Source organism: Salvelinus namaycush, chromosome 1 (genome assembly GCF_016432855.1).
Source record: "Salvelinus namaycush isolate Seneca chromosome 1, SaNama_1.0, whole genome shotgun sequence".
NCBI lineage: Eukaryota > Metazoa > Chordata > Actinopteri > Salmoniformes > Salmonidae > Salvelinus > Salvelinus namaycush.
This window is the reverse complement of record NC_052307.1, coordinates 59,048,001-59,069,348: the sequence shown is the minus strand read 5'-3', so window position 1 is coordinate 59,069,348 and position 21,348 is coordinate 59,048,001. Positions and strand designations below refer to the sequence as shown.

The 21,348-nt window shown below is 44.7% G+C and overlaps 1 protein-coding gene and 1 pseudogene across 1 annotated transcript in view; both read right to left on the bottom strand.

Annotated features, from left to right (window-relative positions):
- Positions 1 to 12,094, bottom strand: part of LOC120052362 (cadherin-15-like) — a 45,701-nt gene extending 33,607 nt beyond the window's left edge. Inside the window, exon 1 of the mRNA XM_038999222.1 lies at positions 12,020 to 12,094. Coding sequence (XP_038855150.1) covers positions 12,020 to 12,094 — 75 coding nt within the window. The remainder of the gene's footprint in view (positions 1 to 12,019) is intronic.
- A 5,716-nt stretch (positions 12,095 to 17,810) lies between these two features.
- The window catches only part of LOC120056023, a 34,683-nt pseudogene continuing 31,145 nt past the window's right edge, over positions 17,811 to 21,348 (bottom strand).

Here is a 21,348-nt window from a genome sequence, read left to right as displayed (position 1 = left end):
AATAAAAACATATTTTGTTTTTGTTATTTACAGTAGTTTGTTTTATACTGAACAAAAATATAAATGCAACCATTTCAAAGATTTTGTTGAGTTACAGTTCATATAAGGAAATCAGTCATTTGAGAGAAAAAAATCATTAGGTCCGAATCTATGGATTTCACATGATTGGGCAGGGGCGCAGCGATGGGTGGGCCTGGGAGGGCATAGGCCCATCCACATTGGAGCCAGGCCCAGGCAATCAAAGTTAGTTTTTCTCCACATCTGTGGCATTGTGTGGTGACAAAACGGCACATTTTAGAGTGGCCTTTTATTGTCCCCAGCACAAGGTGCACCTGTGTAATGATCATGCTGTTGAATCAGCTTCTTGATATGCCACCCCTGTCAGGTGGATGGATTATCTTGACAAATAATAAAATGCTCACTAACAGGGATGTAAACACATTTGCAGTGGTGGAAAAAGTACCCAATTGTGATACTTGAGTAAAAGTATAGATACCTTTAATAGAAAGTCACCCAGTAAGGTCTAAAAGTATTTGGTTTTAAATATACTTAAGTATCAAAAGTAAATGTAATTGCTAAATTATACTTAAAGTATAAATAATTTCATATTCCTTATATTAAACAAAGCAGACAGCACCATTTTCTTGTTTTAAAAATGTACAGATATCCAGGGTTTTTGTGTTTAGTGAGTCTGCCAGATCAGCGGCACTAGGGATGACCATGTGTTCTCTTGATAAGTGCGTGAATTGGACCATTTTCCTGTCTTGCTAAGCATTCAAAATGTATCGAGTATTTTTGGGTGTCAAGGGGAAATGTATGGAGTACATTATTTTCTTTAGGAATATAGTAAAGTAAAAGTTGTCAAAAAAGTACAGATGCCCCCCAAAAATACTTAAGTAGTACTTTTAAGTATTTTTACTTTACACCACTACAAATCTGTGCCCAAAATTTGAAATAAGCTTTTTGTGTGTATGGAACATTTCTGGGATCTTTTATTTCAGCTCATGAAACATGGGACCAGCACTATATATGTTGTGTTTATATATATGTTTAGTGTAGTTTTAGTCTTAGGGACAGAAAGAAACCTATGTGTGGTAAGCTCGAAGCCAGTTTTTGTTTTTTGGGATGTCACTTTTTGCCACTGTGGGGCAGTAATGCGTAAGGTGATGGGTCAGGCCATAGGATAGGTTCGGTTTAAAGAGTGACTGCCACTAAAAACCAACTAATCCCTTTGAAAACGGCCCATGTGGCATTGATATGAGTTAGAAAAATGTAGTTTCAAAATTGACTACAAAGTGTAAATAGGATAATTTTGGTCACAAAGTCAGTCTCGTCTAAAATGGAGTTTGGAACCTGAGTGCGTCACAATTAGTAAATTAAGGTTCATACCTGTTTACCTGTACATAGCCCATCTGTAAATAGCCTATCCAACTACCTCATCCCATACTGTTATTTATTTATTTATTGCTCCTTTGCACCCCAGTATCTCTACTTGCACATTCATCTTCTGCACATCTATCACTCCAGCGTTTAATTGCTAAATTGTAATTATTTCGCCACTATGGCCTATTTATTGCCTTTACCTCACTTGCACACACTGTATATAGACTTTTTCTCTATTGTGTTATTGACTGTATGTTTGTTTATTCCATGTGTAACTCTGTGTTGTTGTTTGTGTCACACTGCTTTGCTTTATCTTGGCCAGGTCACAGTTGTAAATGAGAACTTGTTCTCAACTAGCCTACCTGGTTAAATAAAGGTGAAATTATATATATTTTTTAAAGGTTGCGTTTGGTTAAAGTGATGTCAACAAATCTCCCCTCTATGTGCAAATCATCCCCCTCCGCCCACATCACGTCCCTTAATTGAAAGGGACTCTGTTGTTTCTTTGCCACCAACCAACGCTTTCAAGGGATCACGGCCATTTGAGACTGAAAAGCCCTACACAGATGTTTTAATGTAATTACATTCTTATATATTCAACCTTTGTTTGATCATGCAATGCATGCTTCCAGAAGGATTTTATTTTACCTTTATTTAACTAGGAAAGTCAGTTAAGAACAAATTCTTATTTTCAATGGCCTAGGAACAGTGGGTTAACTGCCTTGTTCAGGGGCAGAGCAACAGATTTGTACCTTGTCAGCTCAGGGATTTGAACTTGCAACCTTTTGGTTACTAGCCCAACGCTCTAACCACTATGGCATGCCATGCCGAAGGATCCTATCATGTGGAATAGGTGGTTGGAGTTCATTGGTCCCCAGTGGTGGTGAATCTACCAGTAGCTAGACCATAGACTGCTAGTTATGTATATTGATAATCATTATCACTAACATCGCTAGCATAGCTGACATTAGCTAGCTAGCTACCTAACTAGCTCGCTAGCTAGCTGACTGTTAGCCTACCTCAGTACAACTCGGATTTGGCTTGGAAACACGATAACATTTCAAAAAAAGGCAAATAATTAGTAGGAAAACCTGTTGTCATTGTGCTATGGGGGTACTAGCTAACTCATGTCTGACTACAACAGTGTACTAACTAGCAGAAACAAACTCAAACCAACCCAGGGCCATAGTAAAACATGTCACAGTTGGTTGCATAGTGTAACGGCGTCACCGGACTGAATCTAATCCAATCTGGAACAAGTCAGTCTACGTCTGTAAAGCATAGAATTAGCTTCCAAACTAATTTACGTTATTTCTCGAGCTATGTTCATAATTGAGGGATGATGACAATCGTCAACCCTGTTTTTCTGTTAGACAAAGTGCACAGTTGGGTGCCAGACCGATCTCCTGGTCATGAACAGATTCCGGGACCTACCAGAGGGAGAAAAGGTGGGCATCATAACATGTCCAGCAATGTGATTGCAGTGGTTTAGCGACCTTAAACTCCTTTCATTTACTGTTCACTAGCTATTTTCACTGCTTGTCAGGCAAGACCTCAAAATACAAGTTTGTCATGCGACCCAAGTACCCTTAACTCCTATGAAAGTCTCCCTCGACTTCTATTAAAAGGACACGCAATTATGAGGCCTCTGATAGTGACCCGAGTTAATGCCCTGATTACACAGATGACTTCATCAACAATGACAGGTAATGTGTGTTATGTGAAAATACACTGCTCAAAAAAATAAAGGGAACACTTAAACAACACAATGTAACTCCAAGTCAATCACACTTCTGTGAAATCAAACTGTCCACTTAGGAAGCAACACTGATTGACAATAAATTTCACATGCTGTTGTGCAAATGGAATAGACAAAAGGTGGAAATTATAGGCAATTAGCAAGACACCCCCAAAAAAGGAGTGATTCTGCAGGTGGTGACCACAGACCACTTCTCAGTTCCTATGCTTCCTGGCTGATGTTTTGGTCACTTTTGAATGCTGGCGGTGCTCTCACTCTAGTGGTAGCATGAGACGGAGTCTACAACCCACACAAGTGGCTCAGGTAGTGCAGTTCATCCAGGATGGCACATCAATGCGAGCTGTGGCAAAAAGGTTTGCTGTGTCTGTCAGCGTAGTGTCCAGAGCATGGAGGCGCTACCAGGAGACAGGCCAGTACATCAGGAGACGTGGAGGAGGCCGTAGGAGGGCAACAACCCAGCAGCAGGACCGCTACCTCCGCCTTTGTGCAAGGAGGTGCACTGCCAGACCCCTGCAAAATGACCTCCAGCAGGCCACAAATGTGCATGTGTCAGCATATGGTCTCACAAGGGGTCTGAGGATCTCATCTCGGTACCTATTGGCAGTCAGGCTACCTCTGGCGAGCACATGGAGGGCTGTGCGGCCCCACAAAGAAATGCCACCCCACACCATGACTGACCCATCGCCAAACCGGTCATGCTGGAGGATGTTGCAGGCAGCAGAACGTTCTCCACGGCGTCTCCAGACTCTGTCACGTCTGTCACATGTGCTCATGTGCTCAGTGTGAACCTGCTTTCATCTGTGAAGAGCACAGGGCGCCAGTGGCGAATTTGCCAATCTTGGTGTTCTCTGGCAAATGCCAAACATCCTGCACGGTGTTGGGCTGTAAGCACAACCCCCACCTGTGGACGTCGGGCCCTCATACCACCCTCATGGAGTCTGTTTCTGACCGTTTGAGCAGACACATGCACATTTGTGGCCTGCTGGAGGTCATTTTGCAGGGCTCTGGCAGTGCTCCTCCTGATCCTCCTTGCACAACGGCGGAGGTAGCGGTCCTGCTGCTGGGTTGTTGCCCTCCTACGGCCTCCTCCACGTCTCCTGATGTACTGGCCTGTCTCCTGGTAGCGCCTCCATGCTCTGGACACTACGCTGACAGACACAGCAAACCTTTTTGCCACAGCTCGCATTGATGTGCCATCCTGGATGAACTGCACTACCTGAGCCACTTGTGTGGGTTGTAGACTCCGTCTCATGCTACCACTAGAGTGAGAGCACCGCCAGCATTCAAAAGTGACCAAAACATCAGCCAGGAAGCATAGGAACTGAGAAGTGGTCTGTGGTCACCACCTGCAGAATCACTCCTTTTTTGGGGGTGTCTTGCTAATTGCCTATAATTTCCACCTTTTGTCTATTCCATTTGCACAACAGCATGTGAAATTTATTGTCAATCAGTGTTGCTTCCTAAGTGGACAGTTTGATTTCACAGAAGTGTGATTGACTTGGAGTTACATTGTGTTGTTTAAGTGTTCCCTTTATTTTTTTGAGCAGTGTATATATATTTTTTTAAATCTGGTTCATAAAATAGTAGGCTAATTCCCCAGCCAAGCAGATACAACTAGTAGAGTCATATTGGTTGGGAAGTGCATTAGCAAAAAGCTTTGTCTTTTCTTTAGAACAAAATGCAATTTACCACTTGGCTGCCTATTATATCACCCTGTTACAGGCCCTCCCAGTCAACACCACCTCGTAAGATTGCCTGCTGCAGGGCTTCCTGAGTGGCGCAGCGGTTTAAGGCACTGCGAGCTAGAGGTGTCACTACAGAGCCGGGTTCGATCCTGGGCTGTGTCGCAGCCATCTGCGACCGGGAGACCCAAGGCGGCGTATAATTGACCCAGCGTTGTTCGGGTTAGTGGAGGGTTTGGCTGGCCGGGATGTCCTTGTCTCATCGCGCTCTAGCTACTACTGTGGCGGTCTGGGCGCATTCACACGGTCGCCAGTTGGACGGTGTTTCCTCTGACACATTGGTGCGGCTGGCGTCCGAGTTAAGCGGGCAGTGTGTCAAAAAGAAGTGCGGCTTGGCAGGGTCATGTTTCAGAGGACGCATGGCTGTCGACGTTCGCTTCTCCCGAGTCCGTACGGGAGTTGCAGCGATGGGACAAGACTAACTACCAATTGGATTTAACGAAAAAGGGGTATAAAAATGACAATATAAAATATTGCCTGTTGAAGTTATTTTGAGATATGACCAGAAGACCAGCAAGAGGGCCCTGTTCAGCATCATGCAGACAGGCCCTTGCTGTGAGCATTACTATGAATAGAACAGTCAGCCACATGTTGGCAAGTATCCGGCCAGCAACCTTCACCTGTCAGCGGCAACAGCTTTCACAGGCTCATCATTTGTACAAATACAGAAGGTAACCCTCTTTGATACATTTGATAACCCAATTATGAAACATAAATTATGTAACCTAACGTTATTTGTTGCTTATTTTCTACTTCTTAGTTGCATATAATGTCCAGGGCATATCTTAGCCTGCTGGAACCAGTCTGATTGCTGTGTTCGCCATTCTATTTCACTTCATATTTTAGGATATCTGAAGTAAAATAAAAAGGTGAACGCAGTGATCAGGTTGGTTCAATCAGGCTAATCATAACCACCATTGATAATGTAATCAGTGATCTCTCTCTCTGTGTCTGTGTGTCTCTGTGTGTGAGAGAGAGAGACAGAGACAGAGACAGAGACAGAGACAGAGACAGAGACAGAGACAGAGACAGAGACAGAGAGACAGAGACCCAGAGACAGACAGACATCTTTGAGGGGCCAGGAGCTGATTGGCAAAGACCTCCCCTCCAGCCTCACCTATTGCCTGCTTACCAACGATTGTTGATGGTGAGAACAGAATTAGGTAGGTTTAATCTGACCTGTTCAAACTTCAATATAGTACCTGTTTGTGTGTCAGATATTACTGTACCTATCCTAACTGCCAATGGTAATAGAACAGTGACTATGTGTTCACAGAAACATGTATAGAGCCAGCAGGGCCAGACTTGCAAGATGAAGTCCAGACTGACAGACAGGCTTGATACTGATGTCTCTGAATGGAGAGAGAGCTCGCACTCAGCATTAAAATTTTACCAGACACAACTTTTATTATTGAATGGTATCAGTCAATACGGGGAGGGAGAAACCCTGTGTATTCTGGATCAGGGAACTGCTGTTGTATATGGGACTCCACACATGTAGGTATGACCACTCTGACATGTTTGGCCAGCCTGGTCTCATAGACTAGACATAACATAGTAAACATAAATCCGGGACACTCAAATTATATGTTATGTTTATTTAATTTTAGGCAAAAACGAAAGGAGGTTGGTTGGTCAGAATGGGTGGGCATATACAGCGAACGTTTAGTAACCCAAAGGTTGCATGTTACAATCTCATCACGGACAACTTGAGCATTAGCTACTTTGCAACTACTTAGCATGTTAGCTAACCCTTCCCCTAACCCCTAACCTTCCCCTAACCCTTCCCCTTAATCCTCACATTAACCATTTTAGCTAACCCATCCCCTAATATTAACCCTAACCCCTAGCTGAGCTAATGTTAGCTACTTAGCTAGCATTAAGAACAACAAATTGGAATTCGTAACATATCATACGTTTTGCAAATCATAACATATTGTACAAATTGCAATTCATAACATATCATACGCATTGTAATTAGTAACATATTATACGAAATGGATGTTGGACATCCACAAATTAATACATACCATACGAAACGTAACATCATACTAAATGGGGTATCTAGGATTTATGTACAGAATAATACGAAATGTTTTGAGACCAAGTTGGTTTGCCAAGGTAGCCCCATTACCACCAGAAGAAATGCAGATAGGCACAGTATCTGTATCGGCTGGGAATGACAATGAAAGATGAACGGTGCACATTGCTATATTAGCATAACACTGCTTCTTTGGGTTGTTTATTTTATATGGACCTGTTACTACATTTGAAAGTTATTAAAACACTTTGTTTAGAATATCTACAATACCAGTCAAAAGTTTGGACACACCTACTCATTTCTTTATTTTCACAATTTTAGTAAAAATAGCGATGGGCTTCATTTTAGAGTAGGGATGAAAGTAGGGATGTTCTCTTGAAAATGTGTGATTTGGACCATTTTCTGTCCTGCTAAGCTTTCAAAATGTAACGAGTACTTTTGGGTGTCAGGGAAAATGTATGGAGTAAAAAGTATACAATTTTCTTTAGGAATGTAGCGAAGTAAAAGTAAAAGTAGTCAAAAATATAAATAGTAAAGTAAAATACAGATACCCCAAAACACTACCTAAGTGGTACTTGAAAGTATTTTTACTTAAGTGTGCAGTTTGTCGAGATTTATGTGCAGGGGTGAAAGTAGAATTAATTTTAGGGACCTCCTATATGTATTTTTTATGGGCCTAATCATAGAATTACATATAGAATCCCTATGAATTCAATAGGATCTCCGTGGGCCTAGTCCTAAAGATTTGTCATTTAACTTTTAGAATGTATTACCTTTTATTGTGGCATAAACACATCCAGTCATAATGTTTTCATCTGATTCTCTAACATTCATACTTCAAAGGGCTCATTTACTAGGTTACCCATGAACATTCATCCACTCGCAACATATTTCCAGCCTCCAAACTGTGGTGAATGGAAAGAGACATACACAAAACAAGTGCAATGACATTTGGCTATTGTCATTAGGCCATAATGTATGCGTCCACTGCTGTCTCGGTGTCGCCACGCATCTCTGCCTTGGAAAAATGTCAGTGTTCTCGTGGAACCACATCTCATTTTGGAGCGTAGGCTATACCACCTGTTCAAGTCCATTCCCACATTTGTCATGCCTCTGACATGCGGTAATGATAAAAAGTGGTGTAATAGGCAGTTTTCGTGACATTTTGTTTTAATTATTGTGATAGGCTCATGTTTTACTGATACAGCGTACCCCCACTATTTATATTGCCGGGACGCCGTACCGGACCACACCGCCTTACTTTCACCCCTGTTTACATGTGCTCTATCACTAATTCATTTTACAATGTGTACACACATAATATTATATTCGGATTTCAGTTTGTGAGTGTGTAATATGGGGGTTAGATACATGTTTATTTCAACATTATATAAACAATGGCAACACTGCCATGTTGATCTGAGTCTTGCTGTTGGAAAACCACATTGGTTTCCGGCTGTCGCAGATGCACCACTCCAACTTCATTCCTCGACTTTGACTTTCGTCTACAGTCGGTCGCGTTAGCCTTACCACTGAAACGCGCACAATATCTACAGGGCAGCTCGTGGCATCGTCATCTCGCTGAGTCTACCTATATATTAAGTAAATCTCAATGTGACCCGCCAGATTCAGAAGCTTGAAAACCCCATTGAAATACCCCATTTTGCCCCACCAAAACTGTCAACTAAACATAATTCAAGATGGTTTTTATTTTTGTTAGTTTTGGAGTCAACGTTCATAGTTTCTGTATAGTTTTTCAAATGGGTTTGTTCATTCATTTTATTTTACTAAATTGTCATGATTCGTTTTTGTTTCAGTTTTCATTTACTATAATAACCTTAACACTCAGACAGAAACACACAGAGACAGAAACGCGCACACACACACGGATGGGCCCTGACTATGAGTGCCCTTGCCCTGGGCCTGAAAACACTGCCTGCTACCTCCTGCAGCCCTTCTGCTCCCAGAGATAGTGGTCTCTTTGGTAGGGAGGCTGTCTAAATGCTTTATGTGTGCTATAACAGAGTAATCATTGTCAAATAGAAAAAGATTTGTCAACATGGTGATACCCAAGGCAATTTCCCAGTATATATGGATATTGGCCCATCCTGGGCCTATTTGTGGTTTCCTTTCTGGGAAAAGATAGTACTCCTGTTGATTTCTCCCCCCTCTCTTAGATTGCCTCGGCTCTGTTTTATCCTCCTCCATGCGGTTTGAAAACAATAAAATAAAAGTGATGTGTCTTGTTCAGCCACTAAATAGCTGTCTCGTCCCCCCCCCCCCCCCCCTGCAGGGCCCTCAAACTTCCAGGAATAAAGATGATAAATACCTCACCCACTTCTGCCTGTACAGAGGTAAAGGGCAAGGAGAGATGGAGAGAGAGAAGGAGAGTGGGAGGGAAAGAGAAATGGAGATAGAGAGAGACCCTGAAAGTGGAACTAAAATGTCCTTAAAGCACACCTGCCTCCCCAGCGCTCAGCCTCCCTCTTCCTCCCCCTCCCCCTTTTGATTAAATAGCATTTTCTGCCTCCTTATCTGTCGCTGCTCCTGCATGAGCGAGCTATCTGCAGCCTGACTGACAGACGCCTGGCTGCTTGCTCTGATAGGATTCCACTTTGGTTAGATAAATAGGAATTTAACTGAACTGAAACAATTTAAACAGTCTAAATGCAGAGATTAAAACTGGTCAAACAGTGACTGAGCACATGGCAGCATCATTTTCAGGGCGGTTGCAGCATTGCACGAGAGAAACACAAACATACATACACTCTGACAGAACCAAAACCAGAATAGCCTGGGAGACCTTAGATGTTTTTGAGGCCCTAGTGCCCCCTGATCCGGGCCCACTCCAGTTCATCCCCATGCCTGTCCATGTCCACCACCCCCATGCCTGTCCATGTCCACCATCCCCATGCCTGTCCATGTCCACCACCCCCATGCCCAAACACACAAAGGGAGAGGGGCAGGCAGGATGGACCACAAGACAAGTTTCCGCTTGGACGCCCCACCACAGCCAGCTCTGCCCAGAGGCCTTCCCAGACAGCCCACTCGAGTGAACGACCTACCCTGACTCTAACGCTGTGTGGCAGGGGGACCGAAAGACAGATGTTCCCTGCCACTGGCATGGTACTGGAGAGGAGATTTCAGCATGTGTGAGTGTGTGTGTACATGTCTGTGTTGCTTGGCTTGGTGCTTGAATGGCAGTGTGGTGAAGGGGGATGGTGGTGGTATAAGAAGGAGAAATAAATCAAGTCAAAGCAATTTGTGCCCAGGACGGCTGCAGTGTCATTAGAAATCCTGTCACGCAGCCTTACTGACAGATCACGCTGCTTACGCAGGTCGACAGTGGGCCAAAGAGGAATTTTAATTTCCCCTCCAACACTGCCATTCCTCTGCATTAAAGATGTCCTGGGCTAGATGGATGGGGTTGTGGAGACAGTGTTATGTAGAGATATGCATCTGTATATCAAAGATTGATCTATTATATATAACGCGTACGTACAAAAACCAACACACAAACTCTTCCAGACAGATACAGGAATGCACATACACACGAACAGTACCAAAACACAAAGAGATGAGATTGACCAAAACCTTTGTTCCATCAGTGCTCTGGTACTGCCTGTCTGCCTGTCTGCCTGTCTGCCTGTCTGCCTGTCTGTCTGTCTGTCTGTCTGTCTGTCTGTCTGTCTGTCTGTCTGTCTGTCTGTCTGTCTGTCTGTCTGTCTGTCTGTCTGTCTGTCTGTCTGTCTGCGCGCGTGCATGTGTGTGCTCGTCCTGCATTGTGGAGGAGATTGTGGTAATGACCCTGGCCATTGCAGCACAATGCTGCATATTTCTCCTCCCAGCTGCCACTTTAATGAGCAGATAAAACGGGCGCCGCTGAATAATTAATACCCAGACCCATTAACGAGGCATTAGAATGCATTTTACCTCTTATTGATTTTCCTCTTCTTATTGAAAAATAAAAAACCGTTGACGTGGTTCGTGGTACACTTTGGGTCTGGTGCTGGGCTGGAGAGGGTTGAAATATGGCTGGTCCTGTTTAAATGTCAGCTTTGTAATTACACATAGACCACCAGTGTGGCGATCTCAATGCCCCCTCTGATTTATGATCAGAACTAAATGACAACCCACCCGGCTCGGCACAGACACTCAGCTCAGTCTTAGTGGAGAGAACAGGCATGACAGTAGACATTAAGAGGCACAGCCCATGACTCATAATCATGGACAGTCACACAGCCAATCTGCACTAAGGCCTTTGACATTGTGATACCCCCATAATATCCTTGCAATTTTCTCCGGGAGATAATACTACTCATCCACATGCACCAATCCTCCATGTATCCCTTATCCCAGGCCTGCCTGAGCACCTTACTGAAGAGACTGTCCTGCCCCTGGCCTTACCGGCTGTATGTCTGAGGAACAGAACAAGACTGTGCATCATGCTCTGAGAGCAGGACTCATCAGTCAGATACACCGCACAGATAGCTGCACAGAAAATCAATCCATATCTGGATGGATGAGGACGAGAGGCCAGATCAATGTACAGATATTGATACACGCACCCATGCAAGGAGCTGCTACCTACATCCCCTGTACTCATTCTCCCTCCCTCAAATACAGATTGTGAATCTAGATTAACTGCTGAGTAAGGGAGGAACGGGTGTGAGAGAAGTAGAGAGAGATAGAGACTCGTGGGAGATAGATGTTACCAACCCAGAGTTTAGTGTCAGTGCAAACGGGTCAATAATGAATAGCTCCCTCCTATTTCTCCAGTCAGTGTGTGCGGCGTTACTCCAGCACCTGCTGACTCCCAGATTTACCAGCAGATTTGTCCTGTATCTATTCATCAGCCAACAATGATCCTCACAGTGTGCCTCTCTGCTACACAGCAGCACACTCAGAGACACAGCCACACAGCAGTCTAGCTTAACCACTAGAGAGAGAAACAAAATTACCGTTTCTTTCCACACCACAGCCATCTGCCCAACAGGTTGGTCTGATAGAGACGCCTGTTTGTTTGTGAGGAGTTTTGATTGGACTGAAGAGGATACTGAGAGGAGAGGAGCGTCTCTGACCAGGCTAACTCACCTTGGGGCTGGGGTTGGGGCTGGGGATGACGGGACGGCCAGGTGTTTTATAGTATTTGTGGCTGTGATCATCCATCAGAGCGATCGATCACGCTCCCAGCAGCTTTTATTAATGATCTTGTCAGCCGCCCAGCTCCTGGGTGCCTGCGCTTGTCCAGAATGATAGATCATTAGCTAGTCTGCCTGCTATTTATTCTCCCATGACCTTGTCTCTCCCCATTGTTGAGAAGACCGCGTTATGAGTGCTGGAACATGATAATTCAATATTGATCCTTTTTGCTCCTCAAAAAGTTTGCAGCCCAGATCCTCTGTCCATTACAGATAAAAACTGCAAACACACACAGACACATTCGGGCACAGAGGCACTTGCATACGCACACACCCACACACAGACACACACACAGACAGACACACACACACCCACTTGAATTCTCACGTATGCAGAAAGGAGAAATATGGAAATGGGAACAATTAACCTCTAGGAATGGACGATGAAGAACACATCAAAAACAAGATAATACAATTACAGTATGTATTTTTCTTTACAGTATGTATTTTTCTTTACAGTATGTATTTTTCTTTACATTATGTATTTTTCTTTACAGTATGTCTTTCTTTATAGTATGTATTTTTCTTTACAGTATGTCTTTCTTTATAGTATGTATTTTTCTTTACAGTATGTCTTTCTTTACAGTATGTATATTTCTCTATCATTTTCAATCCCTTATAGAACTGATAGACAATTTCAAGACATTGTTAAATCCGTGAGGACACTTTATTATTGTAATAAAGTGTACTTCACATCCAATCCCCATAAGAGCTGAGCCAGTTGTAACATCGTGTCAGTGGTGACGAAGAGTCGATCGCTCTCTGTCCCTTTAAAAGAGATCCCAAGTCAGCAAGAGTTTAATGAAAACCAAGCCTTGGGCAGAGCCACAGAGGTAGAACAGAATAAACATTAGCATGCAAACAGCAGCACTGTACTGCCTGAGTGAGCTGGCTTCCACAGCACATAGCCCAAGCAGACACTGGGGGGTGAGTGGGGAGGTGAGGGGGGTGTGCCCCCCACCGTGTCCCGTGGCCGGAAAGAGGCTGAGGGACAACATGAGGCCTGTCATCCTTCCATCCCTCACTCCGCTACGTTTTATTAGCTCTGTCACATTAATCAATTAGCCACCAGCTTGGCACTCGGGCACTGCAATGTTCTTTTGAACACAGCCTTTTGTTATTGTCAAAAGTGTGTACGTGTGCACGTTTGACTGTATATGTTTGCAGGCTGTTTTTTCCTCCTCTCCCTCCCTCTCTCCCAGTACATACCATCTATACACTATGTTTTTAATACATTTAATTCCCTGACTTATTCTTTGTTGTTTTCTGTATCTCACAATTACTTCAAACAGTCAGACCTGTTTACTCTGCAGTAGGAGTGTTCAAAGAAGATCCAGCATGAACCTCTCTCTCTCTCTGAATCATTTATGATGGATCCCTTTTATGTGCCGAGTGACTTAGAAGACTCAAAAGAGAGAAGTTTGAAAAAAGAAACATGGAGGGGAAAATGAAGAAACACCTTGAGCTCAACAACTGAGTGGAAATACAAAAGCTCTCAATTAGCCAGGTATCAATACAAAGCAGCAGGGCATTCTCTTTGAAAGCCCACACTCTTTCAAATATTAAACCCCCCTCGCTCATTTCAATTCAGTGTTAGATTGCGATGGCATTTGGCTTGCTCTAGTCTCCTCCCTCTCTTTCTTCTCCCCGTGTGTTAGGGGAGAGGCTGTCTGTCTTTCTGCATGCAGCTATAGCAGTATTCATCGCAGGCAGGCAGGCGTGCAGGAGACGAGATGAGCCCAGTGAAACGCGGCAGAGGCGGGCGGCGCTTGCCCTTCTCTCTGCCTTCTCTCCCTGGTGGCCCCTCCGGGCCCTGGAGCCCAATAAGCAGCCATCTGCAGACAACCTCCACCACCACGCTCCACCGGCCACACAGCCAGTGGGGTGGGGGTGTGTGTATCTGTGTGTGTGTTTGGGAGAGGAGGGGGGAAAAGAGGAGGAAGTAGTCCAAGGGCACAAGCACTCCATCACGCCAGAGTCCTGGGAGTGACCTCCCACCACCTGAGTGTTGGGCCCACCCTGAGTGACTGCCATGCTGGCCAGGCCCAGCCATGGTGTGGGCGCTGCGAGCACAGACCCTGTGCACTGGTGCCCCAGCAATCCTCCCAGCACATCCATCCTGCCCTGCCAGCCCACAGATCGATAGACCTGCTCTTTTAATCAGGTCTCTGGTGACTGTGGGTAGAGGAGGAAGGCTAATTCCTTCCACTCTCTCTCCCCACCTCTTTACCACTCTCTTGTTTTCCTATTTTTTCCTCCCTTCCTGTCCATTTACTCCATACTTGTTATGTTCCTATTTCTCTCCTTCTCGTCCTCCCTCTCTCCACTCTGTGCTGTACCTCTCTCTCCATGCTGTACTGTAGGTGCCTGTGTTGTCTTCCTCTCTCTACTGTGCCTCTCTCTCCATGCTGTACTGTAGGTGTCTGTTGTCTTCCTCTCTGTACTGTACCTCTCTCTTCATGCTGTACTGTAGTGTGTGTCTGTGTTAGCAGGTTGCCAGGTTTCAGGGAGCCAGTATCCCAGGTTTGCCCAGCAGCACCACTGGCTCCCAGCCTGATGCTGCCATGCTCCAGCCCTGCCTGCCTGCTGCTTGGCACACACACTGTAATTGTGCTGATTTATTGATATGGAGCTGCGCCATACCGTAACATCATTCATACAAGATCACTCCCAAAGATGCAAACACAAAGAGAAGGAACGTTGGGGCTCTGATACATCGGCTAACTACACAGATCTCCCCCTGCCTCTGACACCTCCAACTGAATTTTACTCTGCTATTTTCAAGGGTGTGTACAGACTATCAAATTGTATATTAAATTATATACAAACTCTATATTCAAATTGAACAGGATGTTGCCTCTGGCTGCTCTTAACAAGCCAACACATCAATGGTAGCAGTACTATTGAGTCTGTCTTCCTCAGAACCCATGGAGTCTTTGTGTACTTGTATTTCTATAGACAAAAATATAACATGCAACAATTTCAAAAATGTTAAGTTACAGTTCATCAATTCAGTCAATTGAAAATAATTCATTAGGCCCTAATCTATGGATTTCACATGACTGGGAATACAGATATGCATCTGTTGGTCACAGATACCTTAAAAAAAGGTACTGGCGTGGATCAGAAAACCAGTCAGTATCTGGTGTGACCACCATTTGCCTCATGCAGCGCAACACATCTCCTTTGCATAGAGTTGATCAGGCCTGTGGAATGTTGTCCCACTCCTCTTCAATGGCTGTGCAAAGTTGCTGGATATTGGTGCGAACTGGAACATACTGTCATACACTTCGATCCAGAGCATCCCAAACATGCTCAATGGGTGATGTCTGGTGAGTATGCAGGCCATGGAAGAACTGGGACATGGGTCCGTGCATTATCATGCTGAAACATGAAGTGATGGCAGCGGATGAATGGCACGACAATGGGCCTCAGGATCTCGTTACGGTATCTCTGTGCATTCAAATTACCATAGATTTTAAAAAATGTGTGTTCATTGTCCGTAGCTTATGCCTGCCCATACCATAACCCCACCGCCACCATGGGGCACTCTGTTCACAACATTGACATCAGCAAATCGCTTGCCCACACGATGCCATACATGCTGTGTGCCCAGTACAGTTGAAACCGGGATTCTTACCTGAAGAACACTTCTCTAGCATGCCTGTGGCCCTCGTAGGTGAGCATTTTCCCACCGAAGTTGTTTACGAAATTGCAATCAGGTCAAGACCCTGGTGAGGACGAAGAGCACGCAGATGAGCTTCCCTGAGACGGTTTCTGACAGTTGTGGTGGCATATTTCTGCTTTACCAAATGAGGAGAGTTACAAACTACACACCAGTCAGAGTTATACTTAAACTACATCTTTAATAAAATAATAAGCTTTAGCATTTGACTTTCAACAATTCACTATTTCTAATGAACCGTTGAGAAGTACCAACAGAAAAGTACAAAGATCTTTTATAGCCAAGATACACCCTTCTCAACTTACATGACGAATCACAGATCTTAGGAACTGTTCACAAAGAAAGACTTTTTCTTGAGAAAGGAGTATCCCTTAGCCAGATAACATTCGCTATTAACTATCGTTGAGTTTGGTCCCTCAGACGAGGTTCTAATCTCATTCCTGGTACTGCATAGTACAAAAACACCAACTCATCCAATGGCATATATCAGTTATCAACTCTAGATACTCCCATCTCAAGTAAACCCCCCCTTGACCCCACTCCTGGACAAGCTCACTGAGGGGAGTGAGCCTCTAGGTCATACACTATCCCAGGATAAGTGTAAGATCAGAGAGGACATACAATGTTTCCAGACACTGCCATACATCTCCCCCCAATGGAAAAAGGAGGGAGTGACTGGCGCACAGACATTGTGGAGACAAGTAATTGGTTCCCCATTAATCACGCTATCCCTTCAAATGGTTTAAGAATAGGTAAAGACACATTCACATATGAAGACAATGTTCCATTCTGTTCTCTTCCCTTTCTGATATTCTGCATAGCACCAGGGACATGTGAAAGACAAACCTGACCTCTCCCTTCTCTAGGCCCCAAGTGACTGAGCACTAGCTGAGGGAAAAGTGCAACTGCCAACACTATAGTCCAAAAGGATACATTCTAATGACAAGTATCTCACATAAGCATATTATGCAAATAAAACATCTTAATTATCTATGTTATCCAACTAATTCTGATTCATCCGCCACACAGTGTGCAGAAATTATTTGGTTGTGCAAACCCAGTTTCATCAGCTGTCCGGGTAGCTGGTCTTAGACGATCCCACAGGTGAAGAAGTCGCATGTGGAGTTCCTGGGCTGGCGTGGTCACATGTGGTCTGCGGTTGTGCAGCCAGTTGGACGTACTGCCAAATTCTCTAAAACGACGTTGGGAGGCAGTTTATGGTAGAAAAATGAACATTACATTCTCTGGCAACAGCTCTGGTGGACATTCCTGCAGTGAGCATGCCAAATTAACGAGTCCTCAAAACTTTCACATTTTAGAGTGGCCTTTTATTGTCCCCAGCACAAGATGCACCTGTGTAATGATCATGCTGTTTAATCAGCTTCTTGATATGCCAGACCTGTCACATGGATGGATTATCTTGGCAAAAGAGAAATGCTCACTAACAGGGATGTAACCAAATGTATGCACAAAATCTGAGAGACATTTTTGTGCGTATGGAACATTTCTGAGATATTTTATTTCAGCTCATGAAACATGGGACCGACACTTTACATGATGCATTTATATTTTATTCAGTGTAGTATTTGAAATGTCACCATTCTGCTAAGAGAGAATGCTCATGTTATCTGTTCTTGACCCATGATGATGGTGTCAAACAACGAATGATGTAGTCACTGTCTCTCACAGTAGCCCGTGGGAGGAGAGATGAAAAGAGAGGAGGATGATGGAGAAGAAAGGAAGAGGAGGATTTCCAGCTGTGGGACACTTCAATATCTAGACTCCTTCCTCTCTGCCTCTAGGCTCTCATCACACCTGTGTACCCACAGCTGCGCGCACACACACACACACATATACACACACACACACACACACGATATGTCACCCCTTACACAGTAGCTGAATATTAAGCAAGGCTGCAATCAATAAACCAAACACCAAAAACGGCATGTCCATACATCATCCATTTTATTACATTAAAATAAACTTCATTGCCAATTCAAGGGCATCCATCTGGATGGTAATTATGAACAATTTAAGAATGCACTGTATTCCCCTCTTCTTCTTCTTCTGTGTATAATGTCAAGGATCTCTTGCTGCTCTTATCATTTTCACGGTTTCTTAATGTACTTGTGTGTTGGCATAATTATTCATGTCATGATCCCCAGTCATGCTAATGATCGCAGCACTCAGTCTTTAAAGAAGGCACCGCAGCCTTATCGTATTAAATCAGTTCGCTGTCATAGCAGCCAAACTAAATATATCTCCACAGCAGTTGAATCACGTGTAAGACAGCACTGTTGAGCTCAGTGCCTCCAGGCCCAGCAGTGAACAGTCCTACGGTAACTCAGAGCTGAGTGGGGTCAGTGGTGTAGTTAGTGGGATCCTCAATGAGGTCTCTTCATTCTTCCCCAGACCACCGTCTGGTGAGTCAGTCACTTGGAGCACATCTCGATGGTTCACTGTAGTATGAGGAGGGTTGGAGGGAGGTGTCATGGAGGAGGTGAGCCGTGAAGGAGGTGCAGGCTTCTCTACTAGTTAGGTGGGGAAGAAGTGCTTGACTAGGTCCTTCTTGTTGACCTTCCCCATCTGGTTCCTGGGCATCTCCTCCACCAGGACCAGGCCTGTAGGGATGGTGTATGGAGCCATGTGCTCTCTGAAACACAACACAATTAACACACAGGACTGAAACACATATAAAGGCACGCGCATATTAACTCTTCTACTGCTTAACACACAGGCACGCACACGCAGGCACGCACACACAGGCACAAAGCCACGAGACACTACTTGAGCGTACACACAATAACAATTACAGTGGAACAAAGGCTGAGCCCCTGGTGTTGCAGTCAGTTTGAGAGATAAGACAACGTCCTTCATACGCACTAGAGCGTCTCTCTCCCTCAGTAATATCCCCCAGACTGCTTCAAGACATTTCCTATTTGGTTAATACAAAACAATACAATCAGCATGAAGTAAAAACAAATAGTCAAGGCAAAAACACAAGGCTGAGCTAATTAAATGTCTGCCATTTTGAATGCATGGTTGTTATGTCGAGTCGTGAAGCCTGCAGCGTTTTTTATTATCTAATGGCTGTGTTGTGGCGATAGACAGAGAATAGTAAATCAACAAATCATATTGTAGCATAGCGTACTTCTGTCCCTCGCAGCAGATGGGTCTGTCTCTCTCTCTCTGCATTGCTCTCTATACATGTGGCTGGCTGCATGACTGTGTCAGACAACTATGTGTGTGTGTGTGTGTGTGTGTGTGTGTGTATGTCTAATGGGGCTTGTTCACACACCCATCTCTCAGAGGCTCTGCCTGTTGTGTGTGTATGTATGTGTGTGTATGTTAGTGTTTGTGTGTGTCTGCACTAGCTAGTGAGGAACACAGCGCTTGACACAGATACAGGGTGACAGCTGAAGCCGGGGCACTGAGGAGTGAGCATCCATGCACTTGTTTGCCCCCCCTCCTTCTCTGCCTCCCTTTCTGTTCATCCTCTCCATCTCCTTCACCCTGGCTGGCCCTGCCTTGGCCCTGTGCTTGCCCGTCCGCAGGCAGCACCTGTGGGTGGGGGGGTGACAGGGTCATTGGCAGACAGGCAGCGGTGCTAATCCACCATGCAGGACCAGCAGGGCACAGCAGTAGGGCCTGCACACCCCCACACCATATGGAGCCCACAGCACACACAGACACAAGCACACACACGGGGTGGGCAGAGAGTGATAGAGAGAAAGACAAAGACAGATGGAGGGAGAGAGACTGAGAGGGAGACAGAAAGAAAGAATACATACAGCGAGTAAGAGAGAGGGGGGGGGCACAAGGAGGGAGAGAGAGAAGGGGAGAGACCTGGCCTGAGCCATTCCACAGAAAGGGACATGTGTCTTCTGCCAGTGTTGGGGGGCAAAATAAAACCACAGTGACATTTAGAGAAAAAAAGAAGCCAAGACCGAAACAGCAACAGCTTGCCTGCCTGACAGACCTCCACCATCATCCCTCATTTCCTCATCCTCCCTCTCTCTCTATTCTCTCCTCAGCTCCCTTCATCAGTCCACATCTGCCCTTGGCCTCTTCAGTTAAATGAGAGTGGTCTCTCTCTCTCTCTCTCTCTCTCCAGTAGTTAGGTTGCTATTGATTTTGAGGCTTCAGCAGCAGTTACTATAAACAAGTCTGGATGACTCCTAGGGGGACTGAGCAGTGAAGTCTTCCTCTAATTCAATAAATCCGGTGGACAAAATTCTATTTTCAAAAACACACAATTTAAGGTTTTCACATGTTCCCAAAGAGTAAAGCCACAGAACCATGAACACCAAATGGTTGATGGAATGGAGCAGCATGATAGCAGACATACCAACAAATCTAATATACACTAGATCTACGATTTATAAGCACCTTTATGGAGTGCTTTTGAAATAAATACCTCTACATTTATTGGGAGTTTTAATGTTTTTATATATATATATATATATATATTTTTTTACTAATGCTTCTTCATGGCGCTATAAAACTAGTGTGACAATAATGTCCTTTGTTTTGCCTGTTACCTGCCCCAGGTCTTCAGCTCTGACAGGGTCATGCTCCGCCCCCTCTTCAGCTGCACCACCGCTGTCACCTTCTGTCCCCAGGTGGCATCCCGAGCACCAATCACAGCCACATCTGAGAGGTCAGGGGTCACCACACATGGACAACACCCTGAAATAAGACACACCCTGAAAGCTACTGTAATATGTCAACGAGTAAAATGATTCATGTTGTTTAAACCCAACCCAAAACCTAATCTTAACACAAAAGTCTGAGTCTTTAGGCCAAGCACCGGTGTAAGTCCCTGCAGTGGAAAAGCCCCATGAAGGAGCCAATGGAGGGGGTGTTTACCTGTGGTATCAGGGTGGGCTAGCAGGTGTCGCTCCACCTCCAGAGCACTGATCTTATAGCCTCCACTCTTTATGATGTCCACAGAGGTGCGGCCCATGATCCAGTACACTCCATCCTTATAGACCGCTGTGTCCCCTGCAGGACACCATACAAACAAGGGATACTGGGCTTAGATAGGAGAAACACAGAAAAATAAGCCCACGCTAAACAAAAATTGCTTAACAGTCCTCATTTATCAAAGGCATGCACATCTACCATGTACTGAAAAACGCACACACTCCATCATTCAACCCCTACTCCCACCGGGTTGTCATATGGCCTGGCATATTGGGTGTAATATAGGCTTGTGTTTGGAGGAGGGAGAGAGGGTGGGTGGCATAACAAAGCAGGCCTACTCAGTGTGTCTGAGACTCACAGTACCACAACGCAGGCCTGCTTGATAAGTGTGTCAGAGACTCAGAGGATCCGCAGTAAACATGGCCAGCACAGTCCACAGCTACAGACCACAGCAGAACAGCTGAGACTGAGAGCTCCATCAATCAGCAGGTGAATGGCAATATCCTGGACGCTACACACACACACACACACACACACACACACACACAGGCTGCTGATGCATTCAACCTGCTTTGCCTCTATCTCTTGGGCAAATAGCTGAGAGGGAA